We start from the raw sequence: 23,955 nt of genomic DNA, 5'->3' as shown, positions 1-23,955 counted from the left end.
TACCCATGTTGCCACAAATGACAGGATTTCATTCTCTCTCTTTTTTTTAAGGCTTAATACTATTGCATTGTGTATATACCACATTTTCTTTATCCACTCATCCACTGATGGATAATTGATTCATTTTCTTGAATTATGAATAGTGCTACAAGAACATGTGTCTCTTTGACACATTAATTTCCTTATAATCAGTATTTCTTGAAAAACTTATTTCATATATCACTTTGGGTACTTTCAGGATATTGAAGAGAACTCCTGGCTTAGGAGATTTAGTTTGGTATTTCCTCTGCTAAGCCATGTACTAAACAATTGATCATGGTACTTCTGAACAGGCAGAGCAAGTCCTGGGGTGGGGCAGATACAGAGGGGAAAGGAAGGTGAGCCTCAATACCCTTGTATTCCATCTAGTTCTGATAAACATAACTAGACCATACACACACTATGTGGACAGTCACACACATTAGGACTTTTTCTGACATGTGTCTTCTACTAGTGCCTCTTAGATGGAGTACTCAAACAGCAGGAACAACTAACCTCCACATATAAATAATTTAAGGTAAGAAAAAAGAGTTTTTCTTGCTCACTTCACAATCCCAAGTGGTTCTGAGTGGGGGAAGGAGAAACTGCTCCACACAGTCTCATATATCTTATAATTGTGCCTTTCTTAAGACCTTGGGTTCTAAAATGTAACCAGTTCCTGGGTCAGAAGTAGTAGCATCACCTGGTAACTCAAACATGCAAATTGCCAGGTCCCCAAAGACTGGCTGAATAGCAGGCTCTGGGATAAGATGCAGAAATGTGTTTTTATAAACTGTCCAGGTGGTTCCAATGCTCAGTCAAGTTTGAGAACCCCTGCCCAGGGCCTGGCAGAGGACAGCAGGCAGGGAACATGGAGTCCATACCAGAGCGTGTTTAAGGTGACGTTCCCAGAAGTAGCACTTCTCTCTCCTGATCCCAGTCCATTGGCTGCTGCTCAGTCATGAGTCCTTGCCTAACTACTTAAGAAGCTGAGAAATTGCCCAGTTCTATGCACAGCAAGAAAAGTGCTTCCATCCTGTTTTTCCTACTTTAAGTCTCTCTGCCTTAAATTCATTCTCCCTCAGCAGTCAGACTAACCTTCCGAAAGTGCTAGTCTGATGTGCTACTTACTGACTGAAACTTTCAGGGGTATCACAGGCTTTCAAATGGCATTTCTATCCCTCTAGGGCTTATCCCTGTTGCTTCTCTGGTTTCATAGTTTGACACCCCCACACACACACACTCACACATGCTGAGCTCTAAACGCCATCCATCCTGAACTACTACAGTGACAACTGGCTGATTGTTTGTTGGGCTATGTACCCTCTTCTCTGGACCTTTGTGCTTGCTGTTCCTCCCATGATTCTTCTGGCCACTGCCAATCATCTTTCAAGGCTCAGCCAGTATATAATATTTTGTTCAGAAAATATTTCCCTGAAACCACTTCTTAATTCTACCCATTCCTCTAAAATTGGTTAGATACCCTCTACATCCCAGAATAATTCTTAATCCCTTTGGATTTTAGTTACACAAGTCTTTATAGGCAAGAGACTTAATCTTATACATATATTCTTTCTTTGTTAGCCATAGTTTGGCATGGGGTAGATGCCCAGAGAATCTCTGCTAGGTAACAAATGCGGAATGACTTAATAGACTCTTGGGCTCAGAGGGTACTGATAGAGGAGGACATTGATTGTATCATATTTTGACTAAAATTCAATATTAAGTCTACCAACTTCTCTCTTCTTTAGTAAACTTCTGGACCTTAACTTCAGCCAAGACCTTTGACACTGACTATAAGATCGATACCATGAATAGGTGGGACTGGGGGAAGGAATCCCTTCCCATCACCAGAAAATCAACCCAAAGCCCAACTCTGGTTGGTCTGTCCATTTTTTTCACAAACAAAAGCCTATCTTCCTTCCATATTAATTTACATACATAATTTACATAATTAGTAGGAAAATAAGGAAGTATAGTACTTGAAATGTAATCAAATTACATTGTTTAGAAAACAGAAAAATGAAGTTTACTGATGTTGGTAGGTTAACAAAGCTGTCTCAGTAGCTTAATCATCCACTGGATGAATCAGTCCTCTATTCCTGTCAACGCTTCTGCCATGACTCATTCTGGTGGGCAAATTTCTAATCAAAAGTGATAAGCTGTGAGGACGTTCACTTAAATTATGACAACCCCCTTCACAGGGATGAAAATAAGTATTAGCCTCAGCAAGTTGCAATAATTCATGTGCATAGAATAGGAGCAGCAAAACTCTCTTCCCCAGTCTGCCCCTTGCCCAAACCTTCAATGATCTCATGATCCCATTCTGTCCTGTATCAGCCTCATCAGCTATTGCCTTCCCTCCAGCTGTGCTGATTATCCCCTCAGAATAACAGCATGCTGCTTCTGCTCCCACCCTAAAAAACACATTCACACAGCTTCTGTGTAGGGTAAGTCCTCTGAAAATGATATGTAGACAGGAGAGCAATGGGTTTATTGAGGAATAAAGCATACAGATGCAAAAGGGAAGCAGAGGTGTGCAGTGAGATGCAGGTGGTGTCACCTGTTCAGCATTTAACAGCCAATGGGAGACCCAAGCCTGAAACCAGGCAAACTGGCTCCAGAACCCAGGAGCATCACTACTGCCTGTGTTCTCTGTATCTTTCCCTGACAATGATGGGTCGTGAATTTGGTCAATACTGAAATACCTTCTTATAAAGGGCCAAATACACCACTAAGTGCCCCAAATGCCTCATTCTATATATCACTTACCTATGAGGTAGCTGGTGGTTTTTTGGGCGGGGAGGTATTTGTTTTATCAGGACCCTGAATCACATTGAGGTTAAATAACACAACCATAATTGGCCAGTAAGTAACAGAATCAAGATACAAAGCTCAAATTCATGCTTTCCACTACGATTTGACAATCCTTATACTGAGTTAGATTGTATGATCTTAAAAATGGATGAATCTAACAAGCTATAGGCAATTCTTTATAAGATAATTTTGCTTTTCCAAAATTTCTGTCTGGAATTATGGGTTTATAATCTTTAGCAAAAAGAAGAATCATGTTATTTTTTTAAGTGGTTCACTTAATTATATGCAGTGGTGAGTTTTATTGTGGCACATTGGTACACGCATATTACATAATTCCACCAATTTTACTCTCCAATACCTCCTCTTATACTCCCCTCCTGCCTCCCCCCATACCCTTATATTTTTCAAGAGTCATGTTATTTAAATAATGCTGTTTTCAAGGTTTCATTTTTTAATGTTGCTATAGCTTTTATGCTACAAATACAATTTCTTGTAGTTGATACATTACACATACATGCTAGAAGAGGTGTAGGAATCTTTTAAGTTGCATTTTTAGTGAGAAACAGTCAGTAAGTAGATGACTCTCAAGCTTCCATGTGGACAATGATGACCAAGGCAGCTTATTAAAATGCAGAATATCAGGTCCTACCAACCACAGATTCCTATTCAATACTATTAAGAAGCTGGAAGTCTGTATTTTGTAATCATCCTGAGTCTAATGCAGATATGAGTTGCTTTAGAAGAAATTAGATGGATCAGTAAGGCTACCATTTCACTAATTAGCTTCTTTGAAAAACCTCGAAACACATAGCTTTTCTAAAGGGTAAAATAACTACCAGAATAAAACTATTTGTCCATTATTTTCTATAATGGCTTATAAACTGTATGATAATACCCAAGACCCCAAATATGATGCATGCATCTGTCAACTTAGCTTAATTGAATCCGGGTAGACAGAACATTAAAGTTATTTAAAACTTGATATTGATTTTTAGGGGAAAGGCTACTGATGATTCATTTTGCATATTCAACATGTTTATGTTATCCCAGAAGTTTAATTTTTCTATTAATAATGTGCTAGTGAAATTGAGAGACCTTCAATTGTAAGAATAATTATATATAATTATACATATATATATATATATATATATATATATATATATATAAGAAAGAAAATTTCAGAACAGAGAGCTCCATATAAGGGACAGTGCTTTAGTATGTCCCTCCTAAAGCAGATCTTGGATCCAGATGGTTTACCTGGAAGACATTCTCAGGAAACGTAAATGAAGGAGCGCAGCAGATAATAGGAAGACTATCCCTGTGAGCAATGACAGCTCAGTTCCACTGAGGACCCTTTAATGAACCATGTAGAACACACCTCAGAGTTGCCTTATCATGGATAGGGAAATCAGGGTGTGAGCCAATGACTCCCTTTCCTCATTGGTGGAAGAGCAAATGATTCTCAGTTGTTCATGTGCTCAGGATGCCTGAGCTATCCTCTCCACTAGCTAAACAAGCTACCCTGATGATACTAGTGGACACAGAGAGTTGCAAGAATTATGGGTATTGAGAGGAAAACTCTCAGTATAAGAATACTGTCATGCAGCCACACAGGGGCTCAGAGGTGGGCCCAGAAGCGAGATGCCCTAGACATCAACAATACCTACTCCACAAAATGAGGAGAGTTGGGTGTCTTAATGTTGCCATTGGTAAATAGCAGTTTTGAAACACGTCTTCCTTAAGAATTAAGACCACAGCTAGAGCTAATCATGAAGATTTGTGTCTTGAACTCATACTACTAGTATGGTCCCTAGAAATCTCAGGAAATGTAATTTAAGTGATCTGGAATTGGTAATGCTGTCCAGTCACTAAAAAGTAAATGCAAATCCTATATGTAAACTTGGCTTCAATCCAGCAGTTGTGAAGCAATTGATGGTTCAATTCATCTCAACTCCAGCCCCCACCCCATACTATGTGAAGAAGTGGAGGAAAAGTGTCTTCAAGTCCATAAAACACAGTAGTAACAACGTAGCCACAAAATTGATACAACCTTTCTTTTACAGAATTTAAATTTATATTACATTTCTAAAAAGAAAGTATTCCTTTCCTTTCTTCCAAGGCATGTGCTTGTATACACATGCACACAAGCCACCACATATTTGTCTCTTAAAAATGAAGTCTACAACAAAAGGAATTCAGGAAGAGGGCAAAGGGATGGGAAAAGGAGAGAACAGTGACCAAATCTAACCAAACTTTCGTATGTGCATGCACAGATGTGGCATGCTGGGTTCCAGCATTGGATGTATCCACAGGACGCTAATTAAAAAAAATAAATAAATAAAGTGTAAATGGATTGAAGAGGAATCAGTGGAGTGGAGAGAGCGAAGCTGGGGTGAGGGGAGTGCTGGGGGACAGAATCGGAAGCTGGTTGCTTTCCATGCTTTTGTGATTATGTCAGGGTGTATCCTGGTATTGTATATAACTAAAAAGAACTTTTAAAGAGGAAAAAATAATAATGAAGGATACATCCTGTCATCTTTCTTTCTCCAAGGTTTACAATGACACCAAAACAATGCTGTATTGAAAAGAGCTAAGTAGTAAGCAGATTATATGCAACAAAACCTGAAAGCTGAAATTGAAGGGAAATTTTTGTATAATACTTCCCATATGCCCAAAGGAAGATCAGGGCAAAGGAGATGTTCCTGTCTCTTGCAGCATTTTGAATTTCAAACTTTTTCTTTTTTTTAACAAGGAAAAATCTCTCTCTAATTCTATAAAAAGAAAGAAATGAAGCCTGTTGAGTTTTTCCCCCCTTTTAAAAAGCCTGGTTTTCAGGCTTTTATTTGACAATCACATATGGATTGGTCTATGTTTTTTCACTTTATTCTTTTAGAAAAGCATTGTGTCCTGTGATCAATAAATCAAAATTGGATTGCCTCCTCCTCGAAGGTGAATTGTTATCTTACTGAAGAGGTTATGTGACAGGATCTCTAGTTTGGTAAAAATACATGAACAAAAAAGAAGGATTAAGATTTCTGTGGCTGAAAGGAAAATTCTGGATGCTATTTTTTTCTGTTATGGGGAGAGTTTCCTGAATTGTCTCCTAGAACAAGAGATTAAATGTCAAGAGATAAAGCAGGTGCGGGGCCCATTATTTAGTACTGCCAGAGCCCATTCTCTCATCCAAGATGCTGTTTTCACACAAAGAATGAAATCAGCTTGACAACTACTATAAGTACCCATGACAGTCTGAGAGGCAAAAGCCCAAACAGAGGGCTAAGCATCCCTTCATTGTCAAAATCCTAGAGCAAGTAAAGATTCATGACTGTGGGAGAGAACAGGGTACCTGAAGACATGCAATCAAGACAAAATTAAAATCCAGCTTAGAAGTTGATCAAGCTCGAAGGAACAGACCAGTTAAGATGCTCAACACTACAGGGTTCTGGGAGGGCAGTGAGCAGCCCAGGATGGTCAGTTCTGAGAGGGGCTGGTCCTGGGTCCTGGAGAGGTCAAGAGCATCACAGATCCTTCTGCTCTGTATTAACAACCACCTTTATTCCTGGGTCTTCAGACCCTCAATTTTTCCAAGGAAGCCATAAAGCCTCATTTGTAGTATCTGTTTCTTGGCACAGTGGTAAGAGTTCTACAGCGACATTAACCTAGTTTTCCAGGGTGTACAGAGTGAAAGTTATTTTAAAAAGGAGAAGCAAACCACCCAGCTTTAATCCTAACCTGACAGAGAGATGGGGGTCTGTGTGATGCAGACCTGTGGAGGGGAGAATGTAGGTGCACCACTGTGGACCATATCTACTGCTGCAATCCACAGAGACATTCCTGTTATGACAGAACCTTACCCTCCTCATTGTGAATCAGTTTTAACTTGACTGCATTTCCCCTAGTACATCTTGGAGACATGGAAGGTATTTGAATCCACTGCTTTCAAATGAATTAGAATTGACCAGGTAGGTCTATGAAAGATTTCGGGGAGGGACGCTATCTCCCAGATTTTAACCCCATTTCATCTGCTTCTGCAGGGCCATCCATCTCCCCACTGTCACTAGTGTGGGCTGAGCGTGGAGCTGGGAGAACTTTTGGTCTCAGCCTCATCACTGGGTGGTCTGGGGCTGCTGGGACACTTCTCTAGGGTCCAGTGTTCACACTTGTCCAGGTGGTTGGCTGAGCTGAAAAATGGTCAAGGAAAAAAAAAAATATTTCACAAGGAAAGCATTCTTATTCAGACAAAGAAAGACAACATGAACACTGGTTCATAAGATTATAATCTAAAACAGAGAGGAAGGCCTTGGCAGACATAATTCCTCACAGGTAACTGAATTCTCTTTAGAAAATGCCTTCTAAGAAAAATTTGTTATGTGCTTAGTGAATGTGGCCTAGATAGTCTTTCAGAGGTGTGTGTGTGTGTGTGTGTGTGTGTGTGTGTACATTTAAGTGTTTGCTCTGGTGGTGCTAAAACTCTCAGAAGTCATACAAATGGTTAAATTCAAAGAAATTGAAAGATTAAGATCCCAGTATCTGTGATGGGGCTTTGTGATGAGAAGCTGAGTGAACAGCGGGCTTCAGTTTAATACCAGGTGTGTTTGAAAATGTCTCCTAGTAGGAAAAATTCTATCATTTTTCTTTGAAGCTGAAAGAATTGGTGTTGAGGGGCTGTGACCAAAGATGGAATTAGCTTTAGCAGAACTGAACACACTTACTTCCAGTTCAGGGCCCCCGACAGCCTTCCTCTCGTGCTTCTCTGAACCTGCATGTTATTCCACAGATGCCGTTTTCTTTCTGGGTATAGATTTGTAGTGCCTTGATCGTGGATTCGGTAATGTGCTAGGTTTTATTAAATGTTTGTAATTACGCTGTTTAGGAAAGATATAATACCAAAAAAAAAAAGGGCAAAAATTGAATGGAAACAAGAGCATAATTAAAAAGGAAGAGAATTAAATTATCTCTGATTGAAGAGCTTTGACTGTAATCATTCAGGGTCTCAACCCCAGCAGCAAAGGTGCCTTCTTTACAGAGCCAGTAAATATAGCCAGTGTTATATAGTTTCTGAGGATTTAGTTTTGGTTATTTCTATCAGTAAGTTCTTCTCTTATGAAAGAGTTCACGTAAAGAACCATTGAAAAGACCAAAGTTGCCCCCTGTGTGACTCCTTATGTAGATAAAGCCCTATTAGGGTAAAAGAATCAAGAGACTACTCTTGTTTAAAAAAAAAAAAAAAAAAAAATCTCAGTTCCCCAGGACCCTGCTGTGCATAGATTTTGCTGGTTGCAGTAAAGAAACAAAAGCCACAAAGGGTGTGTGATGGTGTTGGGGGAGGGGGGGGTTTAAAGACACCTAATTTGTATTATTCCTGCTGTAAAGACCCTGATCTGAGAGGAGCTCTGGCAGCCCCCAGCAGAGAAGGCCTCCTTACAGTCCTCATTTCTGCCAAGCCCTGGGGATGGGGGATGCATAATGAGGCTGAGTGAGAATCGGATGCTTAATTGGGGCCTGGAAAAGGGAAAGGAAAAAAACCCATGTGTGGGAGGTGATCAGAATCCAGCTCAGAGAAGCCAAATGTGACAATAGCTGGGAGGGCTTCAGGGGCCTGACCACTTACAGAGAGGCCAACACTACCTCCATACTTCCAGGGAGGGAGGACAACATAGTATGGAGGACAAGGAGAGGTACAAGGGGCCAGGCCCAAGGGGATCTGGTTGAAGATGTTAAGAACTGAGTTCTCCAGATACTTTATAAGCGGGAGGTCTTCTACTTATCTAAATGGTTGGCATGGGTGTAAAACAGTTGAAAATGTCTTCTAACTTGAACTTTATCCCCCATGGCCTAAGGTTTTTCCATCTCCCACAGAACAGAGGGCTCACTCTGCTTTGTGCCTCTGCAGCTCCCAGCACACCCCTGCACCCCCCAGTCAGTTGGTTGGTGACTTCCTGTCTGGGCTAGCTGGTGAACTCCAGGAGGCAGCAGTGTGCCTCACGCATTTTGTGTCTCAACACATGATAGGCTCTGAAATATCTGGTGGACTTTTTATTCTTTTCTCCCTCAATATTGGGTTTCCCTGTAGAGAAGAATCGACTGCCATTCTGACAAAAACTCAAGCATTTCCCAGCCATTCTGAAAAGGGACCAGAGGAAAGCACGTCGTCTGATTAAAGAATGTATTCATATTGGGGTCTCGTGCCCACCCCCCACTGCCATCCTGCCTTTCATCTTCTAAGGGGAGCTTTGGGTTTTGATTAGGGTAGAATATTCCCGATTGATACATGAAGGGGTGTGCTGCCCTGGAAAGGGTCTTTTGTAGAAACACACAGATTTTCCACAAGTATGTCAGCTTAATCATTCATTATCTGATAGGGCAAAGGGAGTCACAGAAGTCTACAGTGTTTGTCCAAATGACAGAGGTACAGGGGTCAAGTAGCAGCTTTAGAATTGGGACTTTTGGAGACAAAATGGCCGAATAACAAATGGTTTAAAATTTCATTGTACTTTTGTCCCAAAGACCATGGACTAAGTGTAAATGAAGTGTATCAGTTTGCTTGGGTTACCATGATTAATACTATAGATTGACTAGCTTAAATAACAAGAATTGGTTTCTCAGTTCTGGAGGTTGGAAATCCAAGATCAAAGTGCTAGTTGATTTGCTTTCTGTTAGGGGCCTACTCTGTGTTTCATAGGCAGTTTGCTTTCTTACTTGGTCGAGAGAGAGAGAGAGAGAGAGAGAGAGAGAGAGAGAGAGAGAGAGAAAATGCCTTGTTAGGGTCCCATCCATTTGGTCCCATTTAATTTCATTTTCATAACGGCCTTAAGTATCATAACATTAGGGGTTGGGGCTTCAACATATGAATGTGGGGACAGGGAACAAACATTCAATCTATAAAATCCATTCAAAAATACTCTTGACATGGGAGGCTGAGGCAGGATCACAAGTTCAAGGCTAGTCTTAGCAATTTAGCAAGACCTGTTAAGAAGGGCTAGGGAAGTAGCTCAGTGATAGAATACCCCTGGTTTAATCTCCAGTTTTATTTTGTTTTGTTTTGTTTGGCAGGGCAGGGGATGGGGGGGCGAGGATATTCTTGAAACCAATTGCTGGCAAAGGCCAGGTATGTGTGACATCCTTAGCAATGACCAGAATCAAGAATGTACAACTGATACTGGGCTTAAGGTGGTGTCACATTTCAAAACCTCACTCGCCTCCAAAAATAACAACATGAAGACAGAGAGGCCAAAAGAAAACATCAACAAAAGTACAGTTATCAAACAAAAGAAAGGGCTGGTAACCAGCAAAGGAAAGGAATTTCCAGAAATGAAAAAGGAATGAACCTCGTATTGTCCCAACCCATTTCCTATCTTTGCAGGCTCAGAAATAATCCTGAATAAGTTACCACTTACTTCCTCAACTAGTAGAAGCAGCCCAGGGGAATTTCCACAAGAGCATAAATTCAGCCATGAACACCTTTTATTCCTCCTTTCCCCAGAGAGACAGGAAAACCTGGCTCTAATTCTCCATTTCAGTATCTCCTACTGGGAAGAAAATGGAAACGGAGAGGCAGACCAATAACAAATGCCTAGAACTAACTGTCTTTAACAAAAACTTCAAATACACACAAAACCAGAAATTTCATCAAAAAGAAAACAAGAGAAAATACGTAAAGCAAGACCTTAGTGTGAGCATGAAGCAGAGGGAAGAGGTGCCCCCAGATCCCTCCTTCCATGAAGGAACTTCTCCCCTAACGCCTTCCCCCTGGAGTCTGCAGAGTTGGTCACTTTTCAGTTTGAAAAGATGAAAGATAAAAGCAAAAGAGAATAGAAAATTTCCCAGACTAAGTCTTTCTCTTGAAAAGTTTGAGTCTTATATTGAATTGGAAAAAAAAAAAAAATCAAACCCCCAAAGAGCTCCCCTGCAAGATGACAGGCAATAGTGCAAAGTGGGGTGAACCTGGGTGATTGTGAGATATGTTCCACACTTGAGAAATTCAACACAGATCACATAAGTAGATGCTTGGGCTGCTTTAATCCTCCCCAAGAAAACTTCCAAAAGAAAATGCTTCCTGTAGGCAGCTCCTAGAGGACTACAGATACTGGTCAGAAGTAGGATGTACATGCCATGCTCATCACCCACACCCCCCTCCCCCCCCAAAAAAAAAAAACCACACACACACACATTTAAGCCATAACAGAGAGAATGCAGGAAGGAAGCAAGTAAATAAGCATGTAAAAGACAAAAATGAAAGAAAACGTAACCCAAGAAAAAAGGTTAAAATTTGCTGAATTGATGATCTAATGGGCCAACCATTTTCCAATTGTCATACAGAAATCTCACCCCAAAACACAACTCTGATAAGTAATAAATTGTCCAGTTGTGTTGGCATCCCATTTTAAAAACCTGAAATATTTAATATTGATTTAAAAAAATTAAAATCTTAAAGAAAGTACAGACAAATGACAATCCAGGAGAAAATATTTGCAACATATTGTACAAAGAAATTTAATTTTCTTAATGTATGAAGAATACTTAAAAGTTAATAAGGAAACAAAATAAACAACTGAAAAGAAAAATTAGTAAAACCAAAAACAGAGAACCAGAGAAAGAGGAAAGAAAAGTATCCTCACTCATAATGTAATACTAATCAGAACAGGAAGAACTTATCCATTTTCCTCCCTGGAATGTTTGAGGATATTTAATGCTAGGAGACTATGGAGAAAACATTTTCATGCCCTGCTAATTGGGTCCCAGATTGCTCTCACTTTTTCAGAAGGCAATTTTGCAACATCTATGAAATATAAAGATGTACATATATTAGAATCAGAAATCCATAAAGAGTTTATCTAAGGGAAATGTTCACAAAATTTTGCCAAGATTTAAGCACAAGAATATGCACTGCAGCCATTTGTAAAATAAACAGTGGAGAAACATCTACCAATACTGTCTACCAATACTGGTCTGGTCAAAGAAAGTATAGTATATTCATATCTATGCATATCATATATAGTGATATATATTATTGTGGAATGATCACTGATATACATTAAATATATATTGTAAATACACATTAAAATTATTAAAATATAATAATCTATGTACTAATATTAATACTTAAAATAATGAAGTGTGTATACATTACATTTATTATGAAAAGGCCACACTACAGAAAATATAACATGATCAGTGTTTTATGTAAATGAAGAGATAAGAGGAGCCCACTGGAAAAGATTAGATTGTGAGCAGTGTTTTTTTCTGGAAGGCTTATAGGAAAAAAAATGTAACATGAAGAGAGTTGTTCAGGGTCACTTTTCATTAGCATTTTTCTGAGAAGTTTAAAGTTATGTATAAGTGTTTTGTTTCTTAATATCACTAGTCTTATTTAAGGATTATGCTTCATGATTTTTTTCTATCTTTATTTGTATTTAGAAATAAATGCATGCCTTTAAAAAATTGATCCATATTGCATTAAATTATCATTCATTTAAGTTAATTAAATCTTCATAAAACATGAAGATCTCCATAATAACTAATCAAAATCTGGCAAAGAAATGAAGAGGGAAGAGGGGAAGAGAGAGGAGCAAGGTAGGGGCAGGGAAAGAATAAGGATGCAGGATGGATGAGAAAAGAAGGAGAGGAAGAATCTAGACACCCTACAAGTCAAAAGGTAAAAGACAGAAGAGACCTTTGAAATGCAGGATGGTGGGTTAAAAGTGTCTGATTTATTCTGAGTGATTATGGTTAAAGAATTTAAATGTTCACTTTTAATGAAAAACAATACATTTTTGGCACTTACAGCCCATTTCTAATAAAAAATATAAAGACTGAAAGAAAAATAGACATATTAAAAATTTATATCAGAAATGTGATTTTTTTTTTAATGGAAGACCAATTTACCTTTAGTAAATTGAGAGGGGTCTTTTTTCAAAGCCAGAATAAACAAGTGCAACATTATAACTTTAATATTTATCTGTTCCTCACACAGAATGTAAGAAAGCTAAGAAATACTAAAAAGCAATGTTTTCTGAGATTCCATATAGTTTAAGAATGACTTTTTCAAGATAATTTTAAATAGTGTTGGTGACTTGATTATCAGATCAGTTTATATCATTATAACATACTGTAGCACAGAAATTCAAACCCTCTCCAAGTCCTGTGCTCACATTGACACTCTGTCCTTCCTCATTAAATTGGTTGTTGATCTCTTTTCACTTAGCTGCCCTTGGATTCTAGACCTAGATAGTGAACTTGGCATATATTGTAAAAGAAGGTCTATTTGAGCTCATCTTCCCTAACAATCAATAGATTAAAAAGGACTAAAGTCTCTTAAGGTGTAAATTGGCATCTATGCATGTGGAATAATAGCATTTTTCCGTTTGAGCTTGAGAGTTAAATGTATGTGACAAATGTCCTAAGCTCTAAAAATAGTATTCTTCCATTGTGTACCATTAAAAGTCAATGAGCTTTGGACTGTTTATGGAGCTGTGTACATTAATTAATTCAATTTCTCAAAGCTTCAGACCAAATCAGCTATTGATTAGTAGATGATTTTAGGTAATAAGAGATTAGCACATTTATTATGTATTTACAAAACAAGCATAAATCATGCTTGTAATTTCATAGCTATAAGGAACGATGTTAGGACTGAGCCCATTAAACACATATTCAGTGGGTTTGTTAGCTATGTTTCATTGGCCAAAGCAGATTTCATGGCCAAACCCAACACCAAGGGACAGTGGAGTAGACTTTCCTGAGGGTGGCAGGTTGGAAGTGAAACTTCCTGAATAATAATACTAATTACAGTAATTGTGAAATCTGAACACAGGCCCTGAGTACCACACCCATCATTTCACCAGTACAACTGCATTCTGAGAAATAATTATTTTCAATTCTATTTGATGTATGAAGTTTACCATCAATACAAATCTCAGAACATCTTAAAGGATCCTTTGATATCTTTCCGTGCTTACATATTTTAAAATCTGGCTACCTGCATTTTGTATACATCTTGGCATCTTGTGTAAAGACCTGCTTCATTTATTGCAATGTCACTGATCTACTAAAGGTTGTTATAATCAAAGGTTTGAGAAGTAATTGAAAATGGTATTAAATGTTCCAAGCTCAATTTTAGCGTCTTTTATCTCCTGCTAGGAACCCTGAAATTGTTTGTGTTCCAAAGCAGCAGCAATCAAAATGGGGGGAGGGTCAGGCAAACTGAAATAAATAGGCTGTCGAGGCACTTTTTGTTTTGATCAGATTCTGTTGTCCATGCCAAATGGACTCATTTCTCTGGGGCACTCAGTTGCATAGCCCAGCAGGAGAGTAGCCCGTTAGGGTAATACCAGTTCCACATACATGTCAGAAAAACAAATGTCTCTCATTCTCCCTTTTTTCAAATATACAACCACACTTGTGCACATATACATATGGCTATGCAAATTTACAGGGCATACCAATGCACATATTCATGGCACAAATACACATATTGTACACTTAAGATATAAAATAAAAAATACCTACCAGACAGACCTTGAGTTGAAAGTGGACCTAATAGACACTGCTTCACTCTGCTTCAGGAATGCAGTAGTAGATAGAGCTACAATTTTGATTTCTGCTCTTCTCTTTTTTTTCGATCTCATACTTGCCACTGCATCTCATGTTAATTATGTTCCATTACAGTGCAAAACCTTAGATTTCTCACACATTCCATTGTAAAATAATGAGTTAAAAGGACAGGCATAGGACAAGCATTTTAAGAATTTAATGTTTTCTGATTTGCCTTTTGGATTTTTTTTTTCTCTGTTTCTCCTAACTTTTCCCTTCCTCTTCACCTTTAAAAGTGTTTATCATTCTTCCTTTTCACTGAGTATCGTGTAATAAACTGGCATCCTGCCTATTTGATAGAAAGTTCTCCATGCTGCCAAAGGGGTTTCTCCATTGATTGAAGGATTTCCTGAGTCAATTAGCCACAGGTTCCTCTTGATCCCATCAAAAACAAGGACCCTAAGAAGAGAGTCAAGGAATCCATATTTAAATAGAATTAGTCTTATTAATTTTCCTTCCATAGTAATCATTTCTTATAAAAAGTAAAAATGTTTTAATTCTGATGGCATCCTATAGAAGTAAGGAGTCAAAAAATCTATAGTTATTTTACTAGTTAAAAAAAAAAAAGTGAAGGCTTTAACATGCTCTGAGATTTGGTAGAAGTTATTTTAAAAAATCCAGTGAAAAACCAAAATATCCTCTTTAGAAATATGCCTGTATATCCAAGTGTATCTTGCTCATTTTCAATTGGGTACTCTCTTTTTATGTTATATTTATTTTTTTTAGGTATTCTGTGAAAGAGGCCATTGCCCTTTCTTATGTTGCATTTTGATGAATTTAAGATTGCTAATTTTAATCTTTTACAGGTTGCCAGAGTTTTCCTTAATGGTTAGTGTTTTGTTTGTCCTGAAAATAAATGTTTGTTTAATGATGTACAGATCTTTATCTATGTTACATTTACAATCAGTTCTTAAGTCTACCTGGAATTTATTTTTGAGTAGTGGAAACTATTCTTTCAGTGTAAATCTACTGATAAGTTTTCTTTTTTCCTAAAGTATTTTTTTCTTTATTTCAAATTCAAATTTGATGAGTTTTTTGTTTGTTTGTTTGTTTTTGGTGGGGGGAAGGTATAGAGTTTTAATTTCTTTTAGTACTTAAAATATTCCATTGTATTGTCTCTGAATTCCATTATTTTTGTTGCAAACTTATCTACAAGCTTTATGTTGCTATTTTAAAATTAATGATTATTTTCCCTAGATAATTTGAGTTTCACCTTTGGTTTTCAACAATCTTTATGATGATTTGCCCAAACGAGATTTGTTTTGTGTTAATTTTGCTTAGTGTTATAACACCTTGAAATAGTGGTCTGATATTACATCATCCATTAATTTTGTCATTATCTCTTAAAATACTGCATTTGACCCATTACACAAAGGATAAATCCTATTTCTTATATCTGTTTTTTACCTGTATTTTAGACTTTGCATTATCTTTCAGTTTCCTAATCCCCTCTTCAACTGTGTCTACCTACTATCAAATCCCCCTATTAAATGATATTTTTTTCAGTTCTAGAATTTTCTTCTGACATGAATAGGGCCCAGTTCTCTGATAAACTTCTTTGCTATTAAAATTTTTCAATTTGGCATCCAATTTCTTATACACATTCATCTTATTTTAGTTGTATCTAAAAATCTGAATGTCTGATATGTGTCTATATATTGTCTTTTCATTCTCAGTTTTCAGTGATTTGTTCTTGTATTTCTGGAATGCCAGGTATTTTTTTTATTGATGCAGGACATTTTGTTTGAAAAACCATAAGCATAACTTGAGGCTTGAAGTTTTTGTTTTGTTTTGTTTTCTTACTTACCAGAGTACCTCTTTGTTGGTGGGCCCTGGACTTTAATTTTTGCCTCCCCTAAACCTCAAAAACATTTGGAAGCTGTCTTCAGTTTGTAGACATTGGTAGAATGTCAGCTACACTTTGCACCTCTTTGAGTTTGTTCTGTATTTATGGCTCTCTGGTGCCTTAAAAGAATTGTTTTTAATAATCTGTCCAGCATTTCTAGCTTTTCACGGTAAGAGGGTTATTCTGAAACATGACAGTCAACCTTAAGCAGAAATCTTTCTCACTGTAATTCTAATTTGCATTTCATTCACTGTTAGCAAAGGGAATCATCTTTTCACATGTTTACAAGCCATTATTACTTCTTTTATGAATTGCCTATCAAGCCTCTTACACATTTTCCTATTAGTTTGTTTCTATTTTTAGAAGCTCATATTGTTGCTATTATTAACCCCTTGCCTCTGATAAAACACAAATATTAATATTTAATTTGTAACTTAAAAAATATTCCTGGTGGTATTTTTGCATCCAAAAGCTTATTATGGCCGGGCTCGGTGGTGCTTGCCTGCAAACCCAGCGGCTTGGGAGGCTGGGACAGGAGGATCTCAAGTTCAAAGCCAGCCTAAGCAAAAAAGCAAGGTGCTGAACAACTCAATCAATGAGACTCTGTCTCTACAAAAAGGACTGGGGATGTGGCTCAATGGTCGAGTGCCCCTGAGTTCAAATCCCTGCTACTTCCCCACCCTACAAAAAAAAAAAAAAAACCCAACTTATTACATTTATGAAATAAAATATTCCCATTTTTCCCTTATTACTTCTAGATTTTGAGTCAGATATAGCACAGCCGAAATCTATCAGTATATTCTGTAATTGTGTGTAAAAGGGTGTGTTGATGCCAATTCTAGAATTGGCAGTGTAAGGAAGGATATGACATAGTGTTAACAAGTTCAACTGGAAGTTTTAAGTTTTGTTTTCCCTTTCCCAACCTCATCCTCAGGGACTAAATGGAAAGAACTCATGGACAGCTATTTTCTTGTAATCCTTCAAGGGCTTTAGGAGTTATATTCTCTTTCTCATATTATCATTTTCTTGATTTATGTAATCTCATATCGTTGATGTTACTCTATTCTATGTCTCTCAATACCTACATGTTTACTTCACAATTTCCTTTACACTCAATGTGAAAGTCTATTGGGGCATCTCCATTTAAATCATCTTTGACTTTAGACCTCAAATATAAAATTATTTTCTTTGTCTTTTCCCACTGTGCAGCTACCATCCATCCACAAGTTCTGTCCTCCCTACCATCCATCCACCTGGGCTAGGAGCTCAGTCACTTCTCAGTCAAACCTCTTGACTGTGAGCTCCAGTTACTCATTACCAAGAGCACACATTTTCCTTAATGAAGAGATTGAAAAGGTTATAAACTGGATCTTTCCCATCCTTGCATCATTCTCACCAGCAAGCACACCACATTTAACATCATCTCTGCTCTTGTATTCACATAATGAAAATGAATCTTACCTTCTGTTTAAAAGAAGTATGAAAATAATAATAATGTAAAGTGACTATTTTTCTAGGGTTTTACTTCTATCTGTATTTGCCAATATCCTTATTCTTTAAGTTAGGAAAACATAATAGATATTGTTAACTAAAAAGTAAGAGATGATTGTCCTTTTGAATATATGGAAAAATTCTCATAATATTAAAACACATCCTGTCACTTCTAAGAACAGCTATAGCTTCTGGCCCAGTAAATGGATGGCATACTTTTGAAGTTGATAGAGAATGACCAGAACTTCTGACTGGATACTCCACAATCCACAATGGCAACAGCTAAGGTCTCCTAGGGAGGCAGTAAGTCATTCATTTGTTGGAACAATAACAACAACAATGAAAACCCTTCAGTGTCAGGAGAATGAATTCTTCAGTTTTCAGGCAGGCCTAAGGCAAAAGAGGCTTTTGCTTTGTTTTGTTTTGTTTTTCTTTCTAATCAAAGGTTAAATGATGCAAACAGAGAGAGTATCCTAAATTTAAATTGAACATTGTGCTGGTTAAACCACATTTTTTTCTTTTATGCTACCCGATTTCTGATTTAATAAATTGTGTGTCTGTATGTTTGCGATTCTCTCACAAATTAAAAAGAACTTGGAAGATGGCTTTAAAGTATTCTAGCAACTCAACCCACTATTTCCTCCTTTAACCTTCTCTGCAAAAGAAGTTGAATCCCAGGAGTATTTTTAAATTTAAGAGGGCAATGGAGGGTGACAGAACAATTGGCAGTCAGGCTGGTATAGTTCTCTATTAATCAGGGACTATCTTATTCCCCTCTTTCAGTTCAAGGCGCGGACACACCTACAGAGTCTGTGAAAAGTCAAGGCTCCAGTGACACAGAAAACACTACAGGTCCTGATGGTAAGTTTCTGAGCTTTCTGGGCTCAGATTATATACATCTGGCATGTTTTCTGTGTGATCTGGGATTAAGGGAGCTCTCTGTTCTATGAATCAACATATTCAGTGAGAACAAAGTACATTCCAAAAGCCATATATTACTAGAAAATAATAAAAAATAATGGCAGCCCCCTTTTATCTTTTTCCCACTAACTGTTTTACAACAGCATATGACTTGGTTTAAACATACCTTGCAATACTGAGGCCACCAGTGGGTAATGCCATGGCTGGGCCTGGTCCTTCATGGAAACATCACTCACCTCTGTAAAAGGTGCTTGCTTTGTAGTTACCCAGGCCTCACTTGGCATCCAGATGAGCCCTTGAGCTTATCCAGATGAGCTCTTGGACCATCCCTGTTAAACTCACTATATCACAACAGATTTCTTTGCCAAAAACACAGTGACTCTTTAAGGGCACCTTAAAATTTTACAAAAACCATCCTTTATTTGCATGTGATTTTGAAGGCATCTGTGTTGATCCGTATTTTGTCCTGCGACAAACACCTGAGAAGAGCAACTTCGAGGAGGAGAGATTTATTTTGGTCATGGTTTCAGAGGTTTTAGTCCTTGGCTGGCTGGTTCCATTGCTTTGGGCCCGAGGTGAGGAAGAGCATCCTGGCAGAAGAGTATCATGAAGGAATGCTGTTCAGCTCATGGCAGCTGGAAAACAAAGTGAAAGAAAAAGACCTGTATAAAATATAGTCCCTAAAGGGCATGCCCTTAATAGCCTACTTCCTCCAACAATGCCCCACCTCCCTGTAGTTTCTGCAGGATGGATTACTCCACTGATGAGAATAACCTTCATGATTCAATCGCTTTCCAAAAAGTTCACCTCTAAACATTGCTATGTTGGGGACCAATGCATGTGTCACTGGGGGGACACTTCACATCCAAACCACAATCACATCTAAAGATTCTGAGCCCAGATATATTAACATCCTCATTGATCCTACACAACTACACTAAATACCCTTTGAAATTACTTGCATTAGAAAAACAACTATTTAAAAACATCTATTTTAATAACTGATTGCACTGCCCCACGGAACTTAGGAAACACAAAATTAGTCACGTGGTAAACTGTTTATATATCTTGCTATCCAAGTTATTTTAACTGACACATAAAAACAGTTATTATGTAATGTTTAAATCATGTTAAATGTATTTCTCTCCCTAAATGTTTATCATTTCTTTAAAAACTTTCAAATTATTTTAGCTTTCTGAAACATTATCTGCAGTTACCCTACTGTTCAACAATACACTAGAATTCCTTAACCCACTCTAATGAGCGAAAATTAACACAATTCATTGATCAACATTTTTCCATCCAGCTATGGATGGATTATTCCACTGATGAGAATAACCTTCATGATTCAATCGCTTTCCAAAAAATTCACCTCTAAACTTTGCTATATTGGGGACCAATACATGTGTCACTGGGGGGACACTTCACATCCAAACCACAATCACATCTAAAGATTCTGAGCCCAGATACACCCCTACGGCCCACCATTCCACTCTCAATTCCTCTGAGATAATTTTTTTTAGATTCCACATGAGTGAGATCATGTGGAACTTGTCTTTCTGTTCCTGGCTTATTTCACTTTAATGTAATGGTCTCCATTTTATACACGGTGTCACAAATGACAGGGTTTCATTCTTTTTTATGGCTGAGTAGTATCCTGTTGTGTACACATATCGCATTTTCATCAGATGATGGACACTTCTATTTCTTAGCTATTGTGAATAGTGTTGTAATGAACATGAAAGTACAGATATCTCTTTTTTAAAAATTGTTTTGGGTCATTATAGATGGACAGAATGCCTTTGTTTATTTTTATGTGGTGCTGAGGATTGAATCCAGTGCCTCATATCAGCTAGGCAAACACTCTGTCACTAAGCTATAGCCCCAGCCCAAAGATGTCTCTTTAACATACAAATTTCATTTCCTTTGAATATATACCCAGTAGTGGGATTGCTGGATCATATGGTAGTTCTATCTTAAAATATTTTAGGAACTTCCATACTGGTTTTCATAATGGCTATACTAATTTATATTCCCACCAACATTGTGCAGGGGTTTCCTCTTCTCCACATCCTCTCCAGAATTTGTTATCCTTTAGATAACATCTATTCTTACTAGGATGAGGTGATATCTCATTGTGGTTTTTATTTGCATTTTCTTGATTATTAATGATATTGAACATTTTTCATATATCTGTTGGCCATGTGTGTCTTCTTTTGAGAAATGTCCATTTATACCTAGTGCCCATTTCTCATCAGTTTTGTTTTGCTGTTGAGTTTTTGGAGTTCCTTCTATATTGTAGATATCAATCCTTTGTCAGATCTATACTTTGTAAATATTTTTGCCTGTCTGCAGGCTGTCTCTACACTGTTACATTTTCAAATGATTTGTGTAGCTAGTAACAGGTATGATTTTCTTCTTCTGCATGTGGATATCCAATTTCCCCAGCACCATTTATTAAAAAGACTGTCCTTTTGTGCAATGCATTTCTTAGCACATTTATCAAAAATCAGTTGGCTGTGGGTATGTGGATACCTTACTTCTGGGCTCTCTAGTCTATTTCATTGTTCTGCAAGTCTGTTTTTATGCCCAAACCACGCTATTTTGATTTACAACTGTGTTGTGGTGTGCCGCTGTCTCTGGCTGGGCACAAGATCACGAGCCACTCAAACAGGAACAAACTTTATTTGAAAGAACCGCCAATAACACGTCCGTGCCTGGGAAGCCTTTTTATCCACCCACGCGGCGTTCTCCCGGTTCCTTCCCGGACCTCTAGCGCAAGCGCCTCCCCGGAATTCCCTCCTACTGCACTTTCCCAACCAATGGGAACTCTCCAGGAGTCCCGCAGCAGGAGTCCGGTATCCATATGAATGTAATTTTTAACATAATCGTATCATCTCAATGGCTAGCTGGCATCACCTTTCAATCAAAAATGCCATGTATCATATTAATTGGCTGTGGCTCCCAGCATCTCCCCCCTTCTGTTTAATAAAGCAACAAGTAATGTGGCTAGGGACCGTGCCTGTTAGGTTTGTCCAATTCAACATATGGTTCTTACCCGTCATTGGAAAACTGACCTTTAGGCGTCAGCCTCCTGTCTTAGGTTGATACCACTGCAATTGGATCATACCCGTCACTGACTACCGGTCCAGCATATAGCCATACTTGTGGATAGGCCTATGCACCAGTGGGGGGGTGAGGTTCTTTGCCTCACCTCTGTTGGCCCCCAGATTTGGCCTTGGTGCCAGTGGGGGGGTGAGGTTCTTTGCCTCACCTCTGTTGGCCCCCAAAATTAGACCATCACTAGTAGAAGGGAGGAGGATACAGAAATGCCACAACACCACATCAATTGACGACTCCTAGGGAAAATTGCATCACTGGTGACACATCAGCAAAGATACGCCAGCATTACCATAATTTGTTGTATCAACAGATAGATCACAGTGCATACAAGTGATACATAGTCCAGGCAAGTTTTGTAAGCAGTTCAAAGTGGAGGAATCTATCAATATGTCCATTTCCTCCCAAGATCATTGATGTATCAGTTTATACAGTTTGTTGTGATAATTATCGAAGAAGTTGTAGTTTGGTTTCATCTTTGTCTTCACCGGCACTGGGATGAAAAATAGGAATTCTGACAATGATGTTAAAGAGAGAAAGAAAAAAAATGTAACATTTTAACAGGTACTAAGAAAACATTTTTTTTTTTTTTTTAGAACAATTTACATTATCTTGAACAGAATTATTAAATATAATGAAAAGGAAAGATGAAAATAAACAAACAGATTTGTTAACCTGCTTATTTGTACACATATTGAAATAATTTTTAACAGCTGTTTACCCAATTTAAATTAAACCATTAAAATTACGTGAATAATAAAAAGTACTTGGATCCATTTTTTTTTTATGAGCACTCCTCATATATGATCTATGGACATACGCACATATAGACACATAACACAAAACAGAAGTGTGCACATATAACATACAACACATAAGACAATAGTAAAGGCCTTGTAGTTTCACCTAGGTGAAATCTCCATTGCAATGTTAAAAACTCCACAGTTAAAAAATAAAACTGATCAGAAAAACATCAACCTAGGTCTGTATGAGCTCAAAAATAAAATAGAACCTTATGATATGGAAAAATGCAATAATAAAATAGATATTGAAAAAGGCATTCTGGTTAATCACTGTCGCAGATGTAAGAATGGCCAAGCTGGAGTTCTGGATATCAGCTGTTATGGATTTGAGTCAAATCATCTTCTTTTTGATCTGTAGAAATCGTTTTAGTTAGTCTTTCTGGAATCCAGATCGGTTGCTGTTCTCCCTGTGGAAACACACAGACAGAGCCCCGACTCCAGACAATCACTGGATCAGGACCTTTCCATTGTCCTGTTAGAATATCTTTCCAAAGAACTTTAGGCTTATGCACATTTTTTGGATACATATGCCTTTCCGCAGCACTAAGTCCTGATGAATCCAAATTTAAAAAGTTTAGAGTAAAGAGGGTTATTTTAAGTTTATCTTTGGGGGATATATACCCCTTTCCAATTCCCTCCTTTTGTTTTAATAAGTACATTTTAATAGTTTGATGAGCTCTTTCAACTATGCCTTGTCCCTGTGGATTGTATGGAATTCCTGTTATGTGAGTAATGCCAAATGATGAGCAGAATTGTTTAAAAGGGGTAGAAGCATAACCGGGACCGTTATCTGTTTTTAACTGTTTTGGAACGCCCACAGTGGCAAAATTTTGTAAGCAATGAGCTATAACATCTTTAGTTTTTTCTCCGGCATGAAGGGAGCCCATCAAAAATCCAGAAGAAGTATCAACTGTAACATGCAAATATTTTAATTTTCCAAATTCTGGCAAGTGTGTGACGTCCATCTGCCAAATATGGTTAGGTATCAGTCCTCTAGGATTGACTCCAAGATTAACTTGTGGTAAAAATGTCACACAATTTTGACATTGTTTTATTATATGTCTGGCTTGTTCTTTAGTTATTTTAAAACGTTTTTGTAAAGTATTAGCATTGACATGAAACCTTTTATGAAAATTTATAGCTTCTTCTATTGTGGAGAAAATATGTATGTCATGTGTAGATTTATCTGCTAATTCATTGCCCAAACTAAGGGCTCCAGGCAATCCTGTATGTGCCCTGATATGTCCTATAAAGAATGGATCTTTTCTGTCCCAGATTAGACTTTGTATAGTGGAAAACAAAGAGAAAACAGTAGAAGAAGGGGAAATCCTACCTGCATCTTCAAGG

General features: G+C 37.7%; 1 protein-coding gene across 1 annotated transcript in view; it reads left to right on the top strand.

Moving 5' to 3' along the window:
• Window positions 1–23,955, top strand: part of Macrod2 (mono-ADP ribosylhydrolase 2) — a 1,899,209-nt gene that overhangs the window by 1,864,967 nt on the left and 10,287 nt on the right. Inside the window, exon 17 of the mRNA XM_076849439.2 lies at window positions 18,548–18,625. Coding sequence (XP_076705554.1) covers window positions 18,548–18,625 — 78 coding nt within the window. The remainder of the gene's footprint in view (window positions 1–18,547; window positions 18,626–23,955) is intronic.

This window comes from Callospermophilus lateralis, chromosome 3 (genome assembly GCF_048772815.1).
Source record: "Callospermophilus lateralis isolate mCalLat2 chromosome 3, mCalLat2.hap1, whole genome shotgun sequence".
Lineage (NCBI taxonomy): Eukaryota > Metazoa > Chordata > Mammalia > Rodentia > Sciuridae > Callospermophilus > Callospermophilus lateralis.
Note: the sequence above shows the minus strand (reverse complement) of the source record. Positions and strands in the feature narration are given on the sequence as shown.